This window comes from Bubalus kerabau, chromosome 22 (genome assembly GCF_029407905.1).
Source record: "Bubalus kerabau isolate K-KA32 ecotype Philippines breed swamp buffalo chromosome 22, PCC_UOA_SB_1v2, whole genome shotgun sequence".
Lineage (NCBI taxonomy): Eukaryota > Metazoa > Chordata > Mammalia > Artiodactyla > Bovidae > Bubalus > Bubalus kerabau.
The window spans coordinates 19,589,235-19,609,393 of NC_073645.1; the positions used below are offsets into that span (position 1 = coordinate 19,589,235).

Genomic DNA, 20,159 nt, shown 5'->3' on the forward strand with positions numbered 1-20,159 from the left:
TTACACAACACAGCCTGGGCTTTACTATCCCTGTGCATTTGTTCCCAGCATTTCCTCCTCCTGCCTCCACCCCACCCCAGCGCTGGCCAGAGCACCATCTACAGAGGTCTAACTCCTACTCTCCCTGCAAGGCTTTTGTGTGTTAGTCACTCAGTCATGTCTGACTCTTTGTGACCCCCATGGACTGTAGCCCGCCAGACTCTCCTGTCCATGAGATTTCCCAGGCAAGAATACTAGAGTGGGTTGCCATTTTCTTCTCCAAGGGATCTTCCCCACCCAGGGATTGAATCTGGGTCTCCTGTATTATAGACAGATTCTTTACCATCAGAGCCACCAGGGAAGCCCTACTCTCCCTGCAAAACCCAAGTCAAATGGCGCCATTCTTGACTGCATTCATTCAACAAGTATTTACTGACTGCACATTATGTGCTAGGCACATAGTGAAGAAGGCTGAAAAAGTTCCACCTCTTATGGAACTTTGGTGTATGTGGTGGGGAGTGGTATACACAACTGATAGCAGGTAGTAAGGATGGACACAGGGTGATATGCTGGAAGGTCCTTGGTTAAGTTTTTGTACCCCAGTACCCCAATACCCCACAGGGTTGGGGCTCCTTGAAGGTCGTGCCCAAGAGACCCAACATACAGCCCTGTTGAACCCCCCACACACCTCTAGACACAACAGGCATTCAACAAACATTTGATGAGCAAAGAATTACTATTAGAGAAGTTTCCTCATTTAGTCTGGAGACAGCATTCCGACAAGGAGTTTCAAGTTCTCCACAAATCTGTATGGGATCCAAGGGGAGCCTAAATTTCCACCAACCTTAGAGAAACGCCCCACATCCAAGAGCTGTGCCTCCCCTTCCACACTGATGCTAGGAGAGGACTAAGGTTACCTGCTTCAACATTATGTCGCTTCTCCAGAGGTTAAGTGACTCACCTGAGTCCACACCACTAGGGAGTGAACCCCTGGAGAGGTCAGAAGATGACACAGCAGCAGTAGGATGTAATGACTGGATAAACAACCAGAGGAGTCACTGGGCAGAGGGTGTTTGGAGTGGGGAGGTGACTCTGGCAGCTCATGTGGCCAGAGAGCTTCAGAAAGGAGGTCTTGGGGTGGGGCCTGGGTGATGGAAGGCTGGGAGGGCCAGCAGGGGAAAGGCGCTGGGATGGAAGCGTGGCAACGGAGGGAGAGCCTGACACAGGGGTCACAGAGGAAGGCCTGCAGAGGCCAAAGTCTCACCTGGTGACGTATACCACGCAAGACAAGAACACACACATGCTTTGCCTGTACCTGACCTGGAAGAGGGGGCTCCACCACTGGCAATGTGCAGATAAAACTGCTCAGAGAAGCTCAAGTAAGGGCCATGGGCGCCCAGGCTTTCCCAGACATGTCTGCAGCTCTACCCTGAGTGGCCCTGGTGGACACGAGTCCGATTAAACAGTAACTAGTAACAAAGGAGCTTGGCAAGCGTCACAGCCACTTCCAAGGGCAACTGCAACATGGGTACCCCCTTCTCAGACATTCCAGTGGTGAGTGGTCATAGTGACCACTTCCTTTTACGAAGGAAAAACATAGACAATTAGCTGCATCTGTTCTTATTTCAGTGATACCCAGAGAGTCGAATGAGTTCCTAGCAGCCGGGACTGGACCCCACCCACCGCTCACCTGCTGCAGCTCCGCAGCCCTGGGCCACCCTGGGCTTACTGGAATTTGTCCTCTCGGCCTCCACTCACCGCAACCACCATGCCAGCCCCTCGGGACTCAGTGAGGAACCCAAACTGCAAACATCCCCCAGGGTACAACACAAGTCCCTGGAGGCAAGGGAACAACTCAGGTGGGCTTTCCAGGTGGCCTTCTACTCACCCTATGCCTGAGGTAAAGACACACCCAGGCCCCCCAGGGGCAGGAGTGCTCAGCCTCAGAGCACTGACATCTGGCGTGGGGTAACTTGGTGGTGGGGCCGTCCTGCACTCCAGGATATATGAGGAGCATGCTGGCCTCTACCCACCAAAAGCCAGGAGCACCCCCTACATGACAAGCAAAATCTCTCCAGACATCACCAAATGTCCCTAGGAGTAAAACTGCCTCCACAGAACCATGGCTGAAGGGCTCACTCCCTAAATGTGCTACCAGGAGCACCCCCTACATGACAAGCAAAATCTCTCCAGACGTCACCAAATGTCCCATAGGAGTAAAACTGCCTCCACAGAACCATGGCTGAAGGGCTCGCTCCCTAAATGTGCTATTCTGTATATACTCAGACTCCTGACGCTCCCAGTACTATAAAACACCTTAGGGGTTACAGGCAGAGCATTTGATCAGGTGGCTCTGGGCTCTATGTCCTGGCTCTATGTCTTACTATCTCTGTGACATGAGGCACGTCACAGCCTCTTGGAGCCTCAGTTCCTTCATCTATAAAATGGAAGCAATCAACAGCACCTCGGCCATGGCAGTTACATAAAAACGACACGTAAAGATTGCCAGGCACAGTGGGGATCTGATAAACGTTAGTGAGTTTTTACAGGCCTGGAAAATTCCTTTTAGCCAAGCCTAGAGTTTAATCTTCTATTTCTGTGGTTTCTGATCTTCTCCCCCCGCCCCGCCCCTGACTTCCTATGCCCTTTCCACCTGTTAAAGGCCTTTGGTCTTAACCTTTGGTCTTAAGGAATCCTTCCTGCTGGTTCAAAGGCATCTGAGGTTAAAGTGAAGGAAAGAACACACACACACACACACACAGAATCTTTGAGCTCCAACCCTGCCCAGACCAACTCTCCAGACAAAGGGTTCCATTGTTGTCTAAAAACAAACTTTTCCACAGGGAGGCCTTAAAAGAGCCATAACAGTCTCGAAGTCTCCAGACTCTCCTAGTTTTCATCCCCATTCTGCTCCCAACCCTGGCATAGCCCTTCTCCTTCTGGGCCTCAGTTTCCTAATCCAGAAAGTGAGGGATTTAGACCCTGGGGATCACCAAAATGCTGTGCTATACTGGAATGCCGCGGCACACAGGGCGGCTGGACCCACATTTTCAGTAAGTGCTTAAGAAGGAATAAGTGTCATAAAGACACATCTTTCCCCCTTTTCCCTAGGTTCCCCTGAGAAATGAAATCCTGCCGTTCTGAGACCTTGGGCAAATTAGTTCATCTGTCTTATCCTTCTGCCTTATCTGTAAAATGGGATAATAGAGGCAGAAATGAGGTAAAGATTACGAGACAACGATCATGAAAGCACCTGGCACAGAGCTAACACACACACTAGGTATTCAAAATACGTCTGCCTTCCGTTCTGGGCTCTCCATCTGAAATCCTGTACCGCAACTCTGGGTCCCTCTCCTTCTCTGGGAAGTCCTTCCATCTGCCCCTTCCCCAGGCTCTATCCAAGCCCTCCTCTGTCAGGAAACCTTCTCCACACAAACTCTTTTTTCTAAAGGTCCAAGGCCACAGTTTCCCAAAAGCTGACTTGGGGTGTGGGGTGGGAGGGGCGGGTGGAGAGGAGGGGGCAGGAGTTCACTAAAAGCCAGTTCCCTGCCCTGAGAATTTCCTTTCTGTGAATCCAGGAAGATTAACCCCTCCCCTGCTCCACTCAGAATGGAGCAGAGACCTCAGCACTGTCCTGGCTGAGATTTTATACGCCCCTTATGTCAGGGTCTCATAAGCACCCTGAGAGGGCAGGGTGAGTCTGAACATTCTTCTCCCCCAAATTCTTCATCCAACCTGATCACCCAGAGCCTCTCCCCTACACCCACTGCCCACTCCAGGAAGATGTTTCTTTGCTCACCCCCATAGGGCAGCCTCACAAATTCACAGATCTCCAGCCCAGATCCTTCCCCTTGCCATAAAGAGTTCAGGAGATCAGGGAATTGGCCCAAGATCTCTCAGCTAGTTCAGAGGCAGGGCTGGGTTAGAACCAGGGACTCAGGACTCTAGACACACCAAGCCTCTGCTCACAGCCTCTTGCCCATAGCCTGGCCCTCTCCTATCTCAAGCGTCACCATCCTCCCAGGCTGGGAAGCTCACGGTCACCTTAACCTCTCCCCCTGCCTCGTGTCTCACCTCCTTCTCATCACTAAGACCAGGAACCCTGATAAAGGGCCACCACCTGGTCCCTATCACATCAGGACAAAGACAACATGCCTTTTTCATGCCACTCTCTTGTTTAAAAACCTGCCACAGCTCCTCAGTCCCACCAGATCAAACCTTTCCTGCCCTACAAGCCTTGAACCCCACGCACCAGTTCCTCCAGCTCCTCGGCCCACCCAGCCTGGCCCTGCTCCCCTCCGCGGCCCCTCCCCTCTCTCTCTGGGAGGCCAAGGAGTCACAGGTGACTCCCCTCCTTGGAAAGTCTTCCCTTCCCGCCCTGGCTCCCCATCCTGTTGCCCTTCAAGGCTCCCTCTCCAGACCTGAGGCCTCAGCCTGGCATTCTCCTGGCCCCCAGGGTCACCGCACTGCTGAGCTGTCTGAGCTTACCTCCTCACCAAACCACAAATGCATCACCCCACAACCTGGCTACATTCCTTCCACCTCCAACCTCAGCCTGGCATTCATTCCACAATCATTACCTGAGTGCCTCTAAGGTGCCAGAAAGTTATTTTACCTTTAAGGGTAAGGAGAGTTTCAAGAGCAAGGACATCTTAGATTCCACCTCCTCTGTGACTCCCCCTCAACCCACCATCCCCGTCACCCCCAGGAGTCCTCCTATCTCCACTTTGGGACGTCCTAGTTGTCCTCGAGCCCATGTCCTCCCGGAGTCCTCCCTAAGCTCCAGACCTTCTCTTCCTTATTCATGGCCAGACCTCCTATGATACCCACACCAGGAGGATGCTCACTGAATGGCCTTCACAGGAAACTGAAGCATTCTGTCCAGCAGGCCAGTCCGGACTCCTGCGTGGCCTCAAGCTCTGTTCATCCAAGTGACCTCTCACTGTTCTTCCAAGATTGGATTGGGGCCCAGAATGAGTCAAATGACCTCTTATCATTCTTCCAAAATTAGGCTTTCCTCTTTAATTACACCTTATCTAGCCACACTATGTGGATTCTAATTACATAATTACTTCAAGCCCTGGGACTTAAAAAAGAAAGGAGTGCATAGAATTACACAGGTAAGTGAATGCACCAAATATTCATATTTATATATACCATGTGCCATGGTGTATACAATGTTTGTGTACAATTATTCGTATACAATTTTATAAGCCAGAAAATATAGCCTATGAGTGGGTATCTAAATCACATTAAGCAAATCAGAGTAGATGAAAGAGAATATCATGGAGAAGCCCAACCCTGAGGGGGTTTATGAAAGAGGCTGGAAGTCAGTCCCCAGCTCTCTCCCCGTCCCCTTCTACAATGAAAAGAGGGAGTGGTGTGACCTTCATGGGAGATTTTTCAAAGTATGAGCAGGCCTGATCTCTCCTAAACAAAATACCCACTCTCTTCTGAATTCCAGGTATTCGCTGTCTGTCTCCTAAGGCACGTTTTGTACAGTTCTAGTAGAAGACCCCGCCCAGACTGTGTCCATCCTGCAGACAGGGGCTGCATCTCATGCATTTCAGTATTCCCAGTTCTCAGCCCCTATCAACACCAGGAGGGCCATCCAGTAGGCCCGCCTCCTGTCTTTACTCCAGCCTTATTAAAAAGTCTTTGCCCCTCTCACACCACCCCTATCTTCACCAGGAGTGCCCTCCCTTAGGCTGGGCCCAGCTCCCTCCTGTGCAGCTCCCCTTTGCCCACTGTACTTGCCCTAACTTGTTGCTCATCACACGTTGGCATAAAAACTCTTCTATGTGCCATCCTCTCCTTTTAGACCAGTGGTCAAAATCCTTTTGATCATACCTTCCTATTAGTAAATAGCTTTGAGCATATTTACTTATAAGTTAATGATAAAATCTGGACTACTATAAATAGGAAAGCTACGTCTTGCTCTTCTGTTTGAGTTAAAGAATAAATAGAACTTCAACTGATAATGTTTCCTCTGGGTCCTTCAACAGCGATCCTGAGAGCTCACCCACTGTTCTAGGCCAGGAATTCTGCGAGGACAGCAGGAGTGTTTGATTCCCTTTGTATTCTTAGAATCTGGGACAGAACCAAAAACTTAATAAAGGACTTCATTTGCCCCACAGACAGGGAGCACCTCCTGTGGGCCAGGCACATGCTAGGTAGGCACCAGGGATAGAATGCCCGGCTGCTGGCATCTGGGTCCTACAAACTGCTGGGTGGGCAGACAAACAGGATCAGCCAAACAAGTGTGACAAAGTGGCTGACACAGATGCTTTGCAGAATGCCCTGTCCAAAACCACTGAATCAGGACAGTCTCAAACGGGGCGGTAAACATGCTCCAGAGGGTCCGAGAAGGCTTCCCCCCAGGAATATGCTGCCTTCAGCTGAAACCTGAAAGATGAGCAAAGCTAGCTGAGTGAGGGAGAAGAGAACACTCCAGGGTAAGGAAACCACATGGGCAAAAGTCCTGAGGCTGGACAGAGATGTGTAAGCACCAGGGGCCAACAGAGGCCAATAAAACAAAATGAATGAACAAGCCCGTAAAGGATGGCGAGTTCCTCCCCCTTACTCCTCTCTACTATCAAAACAGACTGCCCCCAGCTTCGTGCCTCTGAAAGGGTCACTCAGCCCTGCTACGTGCCCAGCCTCTGAGCCAAACAGAGCAGGTGGGCTCTCTGCCTCCCAGCCAGTCCTGCCAGTGGCAACCACCCCCTGCTTCTGAGGAGCCCCAAAGCCACAGGAAGACACTCCTGAAAACAATACATGTTGCCATGGACACCACCAATCAAAGGCTCCTGGGCAGTTTAATTTTTTAAAGACAGTATTAAATATTTTACATCTTCTAACAGCACGGCTTCTTCCTTGCCTACAATGCAAAAGAAAACCCTATACTCCTTGAACTAAGGATTCACACAAAATAAACACCAATGTGTAAGACAGTCCTCGGAGGTGTGTACCCATGGTCAAGGGCATCCTCTGGGTATCCTGGCTGCCTGGGTCTATGTCCCTTGCAGAAGCAACCTGGACAATCCAGAAAGAAGCACAGCCACAAAACCTCTTCCCTACTGGAGCTCTTCTGATCCCACGAAGGGAAAATTATTTACAATGATGCTTCAGGTGTGTTTAAATAGCCCATGACTTTAATAATTAAAGATAAAACCAAGACCGTGGATTGTAATGCAGGCTAGTGGCTGCGGGGCCTCCTCTCGCAGCAGCTGTCCCCAAGAGAAGCTGTATCTTCTATCAGTGCTCAGGCATGACTAACATTTCCCAGTTCCTGGGAGGCCTCGCCCCCTCACACCTGCCAGGACTGGCTCATTAATGTACCATGTCCACCATAAAAGCCCCACAAAGCAAATGCAAAATAGTCCTCAAAGGCCTGAGACCAAGTTGGCCTAGGCTCATGGGCCTGGCAACCAGGTTTTCAGCAACTACCACCAAAGCCTGCCTAGGCCCTGGACTCTCCCGAGTCCCCGCTTTCTCCAGCTACTCTATTTTCTGTCCCGATTGGGACTGTGCTTTCTCCAGGGCCTGATTCATTCTGTCCTGCTTAACGTAGCCCAGTTCCTACTTTTGCCTTGGCTTCACCATCCAGATGTCTGGCTTGCTCCCCAGCCTACTGCCCGGGCACTGGGGCAGCAACTCAGATCTCCCAGATCCAGTTCCAGTCTTTCTTACCTCATCCCTGGCTTCCAGATCCAGCCTCCTGTGTGCACTGTCTACAAAGAGAGACCCAAGAACAGACGAATCAGCAGTATGTACGCTACAGCAGCCTTGCAAAGACCCCCAACAGCAATGTACCATGAAACTGCTCCCGTTTTCTCTCCTGTTAATTTGTTATCAGCAACTACAACCCCGGCCATCATTCTGTACTGGTGAGAAACAGTCACCCAACGCTGGATCTGCCCTGACTAAAGACAAACTCTGAGTAGAGAAGAACAATCGGCAAATGAACTGTCTATTTATTTACAAAGTCCGAAACTGTTCACGTGCACAGCCACAATATAGACACACATTCCAGGCAACGAGAGAAATAGAATTTCACACATTATGTCCTAGTGACCCTTCATACTGAGAAACCAAGCTCAAAGGTAGCCTGCAGGCAGATGGGAATAATCAATTCCTGTAGGGACTTCCCTGGTGGTCCTAGTGGCTAAGACTCCACATTCCCAATGCATGGGACCTGGGTTCGATCCCTGGTCAGGGAACTAGATCCCACATGCCATAACTAAAAAAAGATCCCTCATGCCATGCCTAAGACCCAGCGCAGCCAAATAAATATTCAAAAATAATAATAATCGATGTTTAAGGCATACTAGAAATGAGGAATGAGTTTCCTCATCCGGGATCAACTGAGTGCCTGTTCCTTATGGCAGTTACAGCTGCCATGAGCTAGAAGATCCCTCTGATGATGAAAAGTCAAGGCCCACCTGGGACTGACATGGGCAGAGCCACGTACAGGTTAAGGTACAGTAGTCAGTACTCCTGCTCACTGGTGTTGGAACTCAGGCAGCATCTTTATGTCATGTTGAGAATCCAGGTTGCCAGGAACAGACTCCTCACAGTCATTCCTGGGTCAGTCATGACTACACGCCTGACTTCAGGTCCATCACTGGCCTCTCTCTACTACCTGCCACGTGGTTATATGTATGTCTAGAGCATCCTCACTCCCCCGACGTCCCACACACTTGTCACCCAAAACCTTCCTACTCACAACCCAAAACAAACTGGAATGCCTGCTGGGGAAGACAAGAGCCCAACCCTCTGAGTGTTAATGAGGAAATAAACTTGAGGAGGGTGGGGTCTATGTCTACACTATTCACTAGTATTTGTTTAATGAGTGCAATGAGACTGTGGTTATTAAAGTACTTCTTAAACAAAAGTTCCACATGTAAGCAGGGACTCACCTCACAAATGGGCACCCTCCCGACCCTGGGGCTAACAGCAGAGCTCTCTCTCTCTTCATCCAGCAAAGTGGGCTGGATGGACATCAGATGGACCTCCTTGCAAGGCTGAGCTATAATGGGAATGCAAATCACCAAGGGATAGAAACTTCCAAGAAAAGACCAGGATCCCAACTGCTAAATTACCTGGCTCTGTCCCTTTTCTCTTCTGCAGTCCTTTGGCATATCCCTTTGCTCCATGGGTAATGGTCAACATCTGTGACCTCATCCTTCCAAGGGGGAGATGTTGGCAGAGGGGGGAGGAATGTTTGGGGACAGGAGAAAGGGTTATGGGTAGAAGCAGACCAGAAGAAAGGGGACATCAAAAGGATTCTTGCTCCGAGTACCAGTGACCAGTACTGGGGCTTCGTGAACATGCTGGCATTTTCACATCAGCTCACATGACCGAAGAGGCTTAGAAATACTCAGTTCTATGTCCCTCTCCAGATGGTTGGTCAGCTCTACAAACACAGCTTCACTGGCCAATGTTCTTTTTCAACTCCACGGTTGAACACACCCCCTTGACACTACCAGTAACTTCTGACCCATTCTCATTCTCAATACAGCCACCAGCATTAAAGTGATGACTATGTGTCAGGCACAGCTCTAAAGGCTTGTGCAACCCTGTGAAGTGGGCACTATTATTTTTCTCCATTTTACAGGTGAGGCAACTGAGGTACAGACGCATAACTCATAGAGCGAGGATGGGGACCCAGGCAGCCTGAGCACAGAGGCCACCCCTTCATCACTCTGCTCCCTGATCTCACTTCCAGAAGAGGCGAGCCAAGCTCCAGCTCAGGCCCATCCAGCTGCAAGACCTTAAACTAATGGCCTTTCTGTGCCTCAGAGGCGTGTGAAGCAAGGCTGATCACAGACACCTGGTCTGCTGTGCACAGGGCAGCCGCTAGTCTCACGTGGCTATGGAAGACTTGAGACGCCGCTAGTGTGACCGAGAACCCGAATTGTACATTGTACTTCATTTTAGTAACCCACTCCAGTATTCTTGCCTGGAGAGTTCCATGGATAGAGGAGCCTGACGGGCTATATAGTCCATGGGGTCACAAAGAGTTGAACACGAATAAGTGACTAGCTTTTAGTTAATTTCAACTTAGAGAGTCACATGTGGCTATTGGCTACCAGATTGGAAAGTTCAACTCTAGTCTCTAAATTCTAGGCTACCAGGTGCCATAGACACCAGCACAGACCCTAGCACAGCCTGTGGTTGGAGCTCAGTAACTATTTGTTGAACAAATCAAAAGCCAAGGGCTTTTCAGGTGCCACAACTTCATTGCCACACAAGGATCGATTGTTCAGGTTCCCTGCTCACTGGACATCTAGCCTCAGCTTGACCAGGAGCTCAGGCCTCCCAAAGCAGACCAGGAGGGAGAGGCTCTCAAGATGAAAAACTATAGAGGCAAGTCTTCTAAAGGTTCAACAGAAATAAATCTACCTCCCTGAAATTTCCACTTACTCATCCTGGCACTTCAGCTCACAGGTCTGGGAAAACCAAAATAAGTTATAAGACAGCACTTAAACATTTTTAAACACCATAAATACAGTATAATACCTCTAATTCATTTTCGTAATTAGTACAAATACAAATCTTAGTTCACTGTGAGGCTGGTTAAACAACTACATGACTGAGATCTGTTTGGGGGAACAATCCCCTACTGTCAGAGCTATGGCCCAGGACTGCTGTCTCCACTGACTTAATGCATTCACATCCCCCCTCTCCATGAGCGAGCCAGGGCGTATACAGCTAAACTCCCAACCAGTGAGGCCTCATTCTGCAAACAAGGTTTGGGGATCCTGGCAGAGCAACTCACATTTTCATATCTCCTTGATGTACTCTTTCTAAGTGGAAAAATCTAAGTTTGCACACATCTCCTATGAGCTGACTGTAGCAGACACAGGAGATACTAATACAACTCCATGCAGCCCGCACCAAGAGCCCACATCTAGAAAGAGTAAGAGGTGAAATCTGCGGACTACTTACCCCATCCAAGTCACTGAACTAGATCAGGAGAAAGACACGTAAACCAAACAAGATCCATTCAGTGTGACACACGCTGTAAGAGACACAAGTACAAAATACTGAACTAAAGAGATGCCCAGAGGGACCCTGCACTGTGGCTCACACACAGCAGGCACTCGGGGCAGTGAACTGAATCCAATTCTGACCAACAGCTCAACTGAAGGCTGAGGAAACCACAATCCAGACAGGTTAAGTGACTGCTCAAGGTGACCCAGGTAGTTAGTGACAGGGCTGGACATGACAGGTGGGCCTCGTCACTTACCTGCCCAACAGTCTATAATCCATCTCACAGTGCTTCTTATCTGACCCCTCATGGGGAGAGCCAGGATCTGCCCGCTGCTTGTTATCACATCCATCTCAGGATAAACAATGGATACATTTTTGTAAGATGGTATGTTGGGCACTCTCTTGAAATATGAGGAGTTACTGTGTGCATGCCATCTTAGAAACATGCATCCAATCATCTAACAAACATTACTTGGGAATATACTATGTTTCAGGTGCCTGTTTAGAGGCTTGGATAAAGAGATGAAACAAATTCCTAGTCAGATCAGAACACCCACATTTATCTCTGCTCTCTCCCAGAACCCCACGAAAACGACAGCAGAGGAATCTGCTTTTTAATGGAAAGGAGACAATGGCTGATGAGATATATTAACAGAATTCTCAAAGACAGAGAGCCAATTGCCAGGTAGTCACTGATTCAGGTTTCTGCTTCATCTGCTCTGCTGAGTACAAGCAGGGTAGAAAACCACTGAACAAATGGTGCCTAGGCCACAAAAACAGGAGAAGGCTCGGGAAGGGAGGGGGCACCAGGGACTGTGAGGGGAGAAGGGGAGGGGAATAGGAAGAGGGGAGCCTGCTGAAAGTTGGCGCAGGGAGCAATCAGACTCCAGGGTCCCTCCTTCAATCTGCTCAGTCTGGCGACCTCCCTCCCTGGGCCAGCAGGACTTGGAGGATCACAGTTTAGGCAAATTACACCAGACATTCTGATTCAGATTCAGACACAGCTGAGGGAGAGATACAGCTGAGGGAGGTAGGGAAAGCACGGAGCAACTTTCGGAAAACAGACAGACAGAGTGAAAGTCTGCATACCAACCAGGGTACCCTGCCTCCTTCCCCATCAAGGCTCCTAGAAGGAACAACACAGAGCCTGTTACACCCCCCAGGCACACTCCTCTCCAGGAACACCCAACGTTCCCCAAGATCTACAGACACCAATATCTAGGTGTCTCCAGTTAAAAAAGGGGAGGCTGTCTACTGAATGACCCTACAATGAGGTTCACAAGCCCCCTTCCTTGTCCCACAGATCCCCAATCAGCATCTTGGTGTCCACTCTTAAAATATAAACCGTCAGTGATCAGCATGCATGGAAAGATGGTTCCACTGGGAAATACAATAACCAAAAGAAGCAGAAAAAGGGACTTGACAGAAACAAAGACAACACAGGAGAAGCAGAAAAATAGCAAAAACAAACAAAATACAACATATATAAGTGAATTCATTGCACCCATGAAGCAAGAACAAGATGCTATTTAGAAAAAAGAAAAAAAAGAAAAATGAATCTTCAAAGTAAAATGGAAAACAATAAAAGATTTTAAAGTTACAAACTTGACCCAGGATGTCCAACATCTAAGTAATGGGAGTTCCAAAGACAAAACACGAAAAAGGACAAAAGGAAATTAACAGAGAAAAATATAAGAAAATGTCCCCAAAATGAACAGTGTGTATTCAGATCAAAAGAACACAACAAGGACCCAGCATAATAATTTTCAAAGCAAGAACAATCCAAATATAGGGAAAGGCAAAGGATCCTAAAACTTTCAACAACAACAAAAAAAAAGGTTATCCATAAATGATGAAGAATCAAAATAGCATTCAAATTTTGACATTAATATTGGAACCTAGGAGACAGTGGAGCCATGCCTTCAAAATTCTAAGGGAAAATGGCTTTCAACCTAAAATTCTAAACAAATCAAAACACCAATCAAATGTGAATGCAGAGTAAGAACAGTTCAGACAAGCAAGTTTGAGGTGACTGACTTGTACAGACCCTCTCTCAGAAACTCCTGAGGAATAAATCAACAGAAAACGGAGGCTCCAACCAGAGTAAAGTGAGGGAATCTCCAGGACGAGTCATGCCCTAGGCCTAGAAGTCAGTCAGCTTGGAATAAAGGGGAGGAACTGAGGCCTCTGGGAGTGAGACCTCCAAGGGAAAAAAGATTGCAGTAAAAGAAAAAGGAACATGTGTATAAAACAGAGAGGTTTTCAAAAGCCTCTCAGAAACTCTGGGATAACCACAAAGGAAACTAAATCAATAGGAAAAAAGCAATTATTAACTCAAAAAAATGTACAAGAAATTTCATTACAGTACAACTGTAAGGCTCAGCCAGGAACTCTATCTACACAGTCAAAATAATGTAAGTATTGACTATCAGTGTAACAAAAAACTGTGATAGACCACACTGGGAGGACATGAAGGAAACCAAGCATATGGGGAGAAGAGAGAAGAGGGGAATAAGCGCTCCTCTAATCCACAGCAGGACAACAGTACTATCAGCAGAAACAGCCAAAAGGCCTGGAAGTGACTACGGAAGGCAGAGTAATGGCCCCTCCAAGATGAAGACGCCCATATCCTAATCCCCCAACCCACAAACATGGTATCAATACATGGCAGAAGGGAATTAACGTTGCAAGTGGAAGAAAGGCTGCTAATCAAATGAACTTCAAACAGGGAGATTATCCTGGATTATCCAGGTGAGCCCAAAGTAACCACAGGGTCCTTAAAAGTGGAAAAAGGAAGGGGAAGGCAGTCAGGAAGGTGTGACTATGTTAGAAGGTCAGTGATGGACGGAAGTACTCAACTGGCCATTGCTGGCTTTGAAGATGTTGAAAGGTGGCCATGAGCCAAGGAATGCAGGCGGCTTCCAGAAAGTGGAAGACGCAAGGAAGAGAATGCAGCCCTGGCACCATCTTGACTTTTGCCCAGTGAGACCCTTTTCGGACTTCTAAGCCAGAGAGCTGTAACTTAAATTTGTGTTGCTTTAAAGCCACTACGTTGGTGGTAATTTGTTCCTGCAGCAACAGAAAATCATGTTCCATGACTAGCCCTGGGGAGTGGATCATCAGGATGAGGAGTGACACAGCCTTCTTCCTGAGCCTTGCAGTGTTATTTGACTTTTAAAGTCATATATATGACTTTGATACAAATTAAATTTTAATTTTAAAAGAGCTGAAACACAAATTCTCTCTTGTCAGAGCTCATAATCCAGTAGAGAAAACAGGTCCCCGGCTACTGCGATAGGCAAACACGGGAAGAAAGCACCTCTTTGAGACGTGAGGACATCTGAAAGGAGTAGGCGTTCACCAGGCAAAGGAGAAACAGGCCTTCTGGAGAAGGATCAAAGACCAGGGGGAACATGAAACAGTTCTGAACGATGGCACATCAGTGGGTCTCGCAGAGGCAGCAGGAAAAGCTGGGTGAACAGTTCCCAGCACCACATGTGACACCTGCCCCACCGCGGGCTTCTCTGACTGGGCTCTGGGCCTTGCTGTGCATATTTAGGGCTGGTATGGACAAGAGAAGACCCCAAACACAATGTTTTTCTGGAACATCAATTGCACCCAACAGTGAAGTGTTTTAAATGCTTTTACACTAAAAACCAGCACAGATGTATTACAGAAGACAAAACTCATGTGAATTTTTAACATAAAAATTGGTGACTTCTTGTTTGAGAGGCCCACTGTAGACACTAAGCTATCTGCTGACCGCTGAGCATCAAGATTCAACCATCTCTATAATTATTACAAGAGTCAGAAGAAGTGCCATCGCATGCATCCATCAAAGCACCCGGGACTTCACACCAGCAACCTCTCAAGGGCTGCCTACCCTCCCTGTGTTGGGTCCCAGCATGAATGGGAAAGTTGAGAAGCATGTCATTCTTTTCCAAAGTGGTCTGGGCCCTGCTATTGCTGGGTAACTTAGCTCTGCCTGGGGAAACAAAAAAAAAAACTATCACACTGAATGTTTCCTACATATCTTCTCTTGGTCATAAGCCTGTCCATCTTTCTCCCATCCCCTCTCTAAAGATTACCAGGATCACTGATAAAACCCCAGCTCGACCATCAGCACCTCCGACCCCTTATAGCACAGGCCTCTGTTAGAGAATACATTGCAGACACTCTTTCCATGGAAGGAAGTCAAGAAATAGGGCACATCTCTTGGGAGAGGGTGTCCCTTGTGTCCACAAACAAGGGTGGAAACTTTTTCTATTGTTGTGACTGGTTTTGTTATAAAAACAATAATATCCACGTGACAGTGAACTGGGAAATTTTTTTTTTCTGTAAAGACTCACTACTGACCACAGAAGAGGATCAGAGTGGGGGAAAAAAAAATCTCTCTCTCTTTCTCTCTCTCTCTCTCTCAATGGAAGACCACACAGAAGTAAAAAGCAATTTAATTGGGTTTGGTTTGTTTTTTCGTGTGTAAAACGCATACACACATTCAAAAAAAGTGAACTCAACTGATTTCAAACAGAGAGGATGAGATTTTAATAACATCTTAAATATATTACAATTAGTTATGTCATTGACAGAAAATAAAAGATGGGAGAGGAGATCAAAGAAAAAGATACAATAGGAAGAGAGAAAAAGAAATGGATAGAGGTGGGTATGGGAGGAAAAGGACAGGAAGACAGCAAGACACAGGGACAGACAGACATGAGTAACCACACACAAAAAGAAGGAACAGCTAAAGGATTCACAGAGACACTTCCTGCTGCTGCTGCTAAGTCGTTTCAGTCGTGTCCGACCCTGTGCACCCCATAGATGGCAGCCCACCAGGCTCCGCCATCCCTGGGATTCTCCAGGTACTTACTTCCTAGGCCAAAATAAATGACACTGCATATGCCAGGGTAGGCTTGGGCTACAGACTTCAAAGTATTATCACCTTTTATCCTTGCCTTCGAATGGTTACTAATCTGGCTAACCACTGTTCACAGCTCTTTAATTGCTCATTTAAACATTCTGAGGCTTAGCTCAGGTCAAGGGCCAGAAGCTCCCTTCAGACATGCCACAGTCAAGCAAATCATTTACCTCCAAGTATCTCCTCAACAAAGGGAGTACATGAAACATTCTTACACAAATCACCATCTCAGAAAATGTACAAAGCACCAATAAGAGACAGGAGAAAATGCTGTTTGCATTGAAAAGAAATTCCATGGAAAACTTTTTAGTTTTGCATTTAAAAAGCAAAAAAAAAAAAAAACCAAAAACAAAAAAAACAACAACAACCCAGAACTGGTACTTCAGCAGAATGGGTTCCCACCTCAGCATTTTCCAGCATCACTCCCAGCACATTTGACTTTCCACATGTTCAAGTTCTGCCTGCCCCACTGGCTTCAAAGGCCTGAGTTGGCTCTGAAACCAAACACTGCAAGCTAAGGGTCAACAGAGAGATCCCAGGGGACTGACTCCCAAGTCAGTCTCAGCCCTTCCTGGACTCTCTATCCATCCTCTCCAATGATTGTCTAAAGCAATCCCTTACTTCACTCTAAGGGCTGCAGAAATCTGCTATTTCACAGCTGATAGAGCCTCCCCCTTCCAGCTCCATCTCTTCTTCCTCCAAGTCAGGTGTCTGTTTTCCCCTTCCTTACCTGACCAGCCCCCAATCTCCTACCTGGTCTATTTCCCCAACCTCTCCTTTCTGCCCCTAATCTCTCCTTGCTCTTCTCTACCCCGTCTTAGTATCATTGCTCTCAGAGGAAGAGGGGGCATAGGAGGTATATTTAGAACACAAAACCTAGAGTCAATCCACCTGAGTTTCTGCCCAGCTCTGCATCTTTCTAGCTATTTGACCTTGAACAGCCAAGCCACCCAATTCCTCAAATTCCCCAGTGAGGGGGATGAACCTGGCAACCACAGAGGTCTTGTCCAACTCTCAGGTCCCAGATATTCAAACACCCACCTGTATAACCATAAATGAAGCAGTGAATTAAACATACACAGGAATGAATTATAGAAATTCCCTTTCCTCAGCATTCTGTCACCCCAGCTAGAGTTCCAAGCCCCCCACACTGAGGGGCTGTACCTCACTCTGAGATGTTCGAACTCTAAATTACTTAGATACAGCAAAGCCTCCCCCAATCACACTAATCAAGGAACAGATGAATCTGAATATCCAACAGAAGTCTGAGTCCTGGAATGTTTCTTTCATGGCATCGAGCAATACTGTGAATTTAACATCAGCTTAGCAAACAGAAAAGAATCTAGAAATGCCATCGAAAACTGTCTTGTGAATCTAAGAACAGTTATGTGTTGGGAACCCTGGAAAATAATCTACTCCTAAACCCTCTACTTTCCCAACAAGGGCAGAGGCCCAGAGAGCAGAAGCCACAAACCCAAAGCCCAGAGCAGATCCATGACCAGATCAAAGCCAGAGGTCCTGCTTCTGGCCCAGAGGACTTTCACTAAAGCTTTTTGAGACCATCCGTTTCCTTTTTCAAAGAGACAGATTAAACCCCAAATTACCAGTGAGTTCTCTGTACAACAAATCTATTTCCAAGTCCAGGGAAGCAGACCAGAGCTAAGTTTGGATGGCCAGATGATTACTAATACTACCTAACAAGCTTTCTCCCCTGAACCTTGCCCATTCATTCTCTGCAGAGAAAACCCCAGACTCTGCTATCTATATGGAACTCTATTTTGGAGAAGTGGGAAGCAGAAACCCATACAGTTCTTTGTTCTGACACCAAGAAGCATCTGCTTTCCAATAACTCCTACCTCACCTTCCAACATTCCAAGTACCTTCAGAAAAGTTCATAGAAACTCTCCAACTAGAATAAAAGAAAGCAGGAGGTAACAGGAGGAAAGGTCCAACTGAGGGTGGGTGTGTAACAGACAGTGGGTGTGTAACAGACGATGATAATACCCTCCCAGCTCTTCACCCTAGGGGTAGAAAGCATCTCTTTTCAGCTGCTAATACCCTGCACCAGAGATAGTCATCAGAGATAGTGCCACTCAGCGCCCTCCAGCAGAGAAATGAGCTCTCTGCAACCCCTGAAGAACTAACCCTTTCCTAACCATCCACTCTAACAGTGCCCAGGACAGAGGTACCAACAGACCAATCCTCCCCAGCCCTCCCCTCCCACCAAGAGCCTGAAACATCAGAGCTCTGATGGCAAGGAGCTATTTAAGGCAGCATCAAGAGGGTGGGGCAGAAAATTGCTGGCAAAATCCTCCTCCTCCACCCCTCCCTCCCTCACAGCCAACACACACACACACACACACACACACACACACACACACACACACCACCCACCCACCCTCTGGCTCCATAGACAGCCATTAACCTCACCTATGTCTCTAAGGTCCAGAGATCTGGAGTCCCCAAACGTTCAGCATGTGTTTTCTGTCACTGAGGCTGCTCCACCCCCTTCTCTTCCACCACCACCAAGCCACCTTTACAATCAAAAACACAAAATTTAATCTAGAGTTCAACAACCAAGGGGCTTGGAGATAGACAAGCCCTCCCTGGCCTTCACTTAGGAAAGAAAAAGGGCAACCGGGGTGTGGGGGGGGGGGGGGGAGGGGTGATGTCAGAGGCCTGACAAGCTAGATAGGCTCCATGCTATCTCTAAATGAACCTCCCTCCTATTGATGGTGAAATCAATTCGGGCAATTTCGGCAGGTCGGCCCTGTGACAAGAGGGGCATCCCAGCGCTCAGTTTACAACAAAAATTCAAAGGCTCAGCCAGAACATGCTGGGAAAATCCAGGGTCTGGATAAAACGAGCTACACTCAGTGGGATCCTTTCTGCTTTTATGTAGCAATGTAATAGCGTAATAAATTCTGTCTGCCTGAGGAAAGCATGCACTGGTGAATTTCAAAGCCATTTTAAGACAGCGGATGAACCGGGATGCAGAATTCAACAGCACATTCCCTCGTGGGGGGTGGGGGGACGTAATGATTTCAAGCTTGTTTCCCCCTCTATCTTGAATGGCGGTAGCGCTTATCAAGGAAGCCACCTCGGAAAGCAGCCAGAGGAGAGCCGGGGATGCCCGGGGAATCCGGAGAAAGGAGTCGCTTTCTGTTCATCTCGGTGAGAAGCTGGCTAGCAAGAAGCTGCCAGTCACTCTGAGGGATGAAGGATGAAGAAGCATGGCCGGATGAGCAGGCACCGGCGTCCCCGGACACACATACACACGTACCCGCTCATTCTGGCGGGTCCTAGGCCAGGCCGACAGTCCTTGCTCTCCTCCCGCCGCCCTCTCCTCCAGAGGGATGCTAATGAATGAACACACCTGAGAAGCCTCCATCCTGCCGCTCGTTCCCTCCTTCTTCCTCTGGCTGCTGCAGAGGAGCCTCTCCTCGGTAGTTTCACTTTACAGCGTAAATCCACTCGGGCTTTGATGTCTCCTCCACCCACCCATATTGCAGCCAGCCTGAAGCAGGCGGACGTTCTCCTTGCAGAGGCCATGATCGCACGTACCCCCACCCACCAAAAAAAAAAAATCTGGACTATCCCAAACCCCGGCACACTGGGAAACTTTCCCTTAAAAACTGAGGATCCACCAAGCAGGCAGGAAGGAGGGTTCGACCGAGGGGGGCCACGGTTTCCCCCGCGACCACGGGGGATGCTCTGGGGGGAGGGGGTCCCCCAAGTCCTTCCAACAGCTGGCCCTTTAAACGCACCTCCTCCGAGCGTGAGACAAAGGCACCGCCCGCGGGGGCCGGGCTGGCGCACGCCCCCAGCGCCGGTGCTGGTGATCAAGCAAGCGTCGGCCGAGGGGCGGCTGGCGCGGGCTTACCTTGCGGGTCTCCGGGCTGGCGGGCCGGCGGCGCGCGTCCTGCCCCACTCGCACTACACGCTGCAGTTGGCCCCGCTCTGTTTTTCTGGGACTCGGCGCTGACTTCACCGACACTCCGCGGCCGGCCAATGGGCTGCGGCGGCCGCCCCCTTATTAGCATGCGTCTGGAACCGTCCACTCCGGGGGCGCCTGGGAGGCGGGCGGCGCTAGGGGGCGGTGCCGGGCTCCGCAGTGACAGGAAGGGGCGTGTGCGCCAATGGGAGGCGATGAAGCGCCCCCCCCTCCCCCGCCCCGCCCCGCCCCGCCCCGCCCCGCTGCATTGTGAGCCGGGCGCGCGGGCCCGCGGATCTCCGGCCGAGAACGTGCGCGCGGTCCCAGTAA

At 48.7% G+C, this 20,159-nt stretch overlaps 1 protein-coding gene across 33 annotated transcripts in view; it reads right to left on the reverse strand.

The window, feature by feature from the left end:
• Positions 1-19,930, reverse strand: part of SORBS1 (sorbin and SH3 domain containing 1) — a 231,382-nt gene extending 211,452 nt beyond the window's left edge. For 24 of the 33 annotated variants that reach the window (XM_055560533.1, XM_055560532.1, XM_055560536.1 and 21 more), the window contains exons 1-3: positions 10,933-10,952; positions 9,084-9,166; positions 7,672-7,712 (exon numbers count right to left, since the gene is read on the reverse strand). In XM_055560533.1, coding sequence (XP_055416508.1) covers positions 7,672-7,712; positions 9,084-9,166; positions 10,933-10,937 — 129 coding nt within the window. In that variant the 5' untranslated portion in view covers positions 10,938-10,952. Of the gene's footprint in view, positions 1-7,671; positions 7,713-9,083; positions 9,167-10,932; positions 11,006-18,325; positions 18,430-19,662 lie in introns of those variants that run through there. The other 9 variants (XM_055560507.1, XM_055560504.1, XM_055560508.1 and 6 more) reach the window with 7 other exon arrangements.
• Positions 19,931-20,159: the final 229 nt, after the last annotated feature.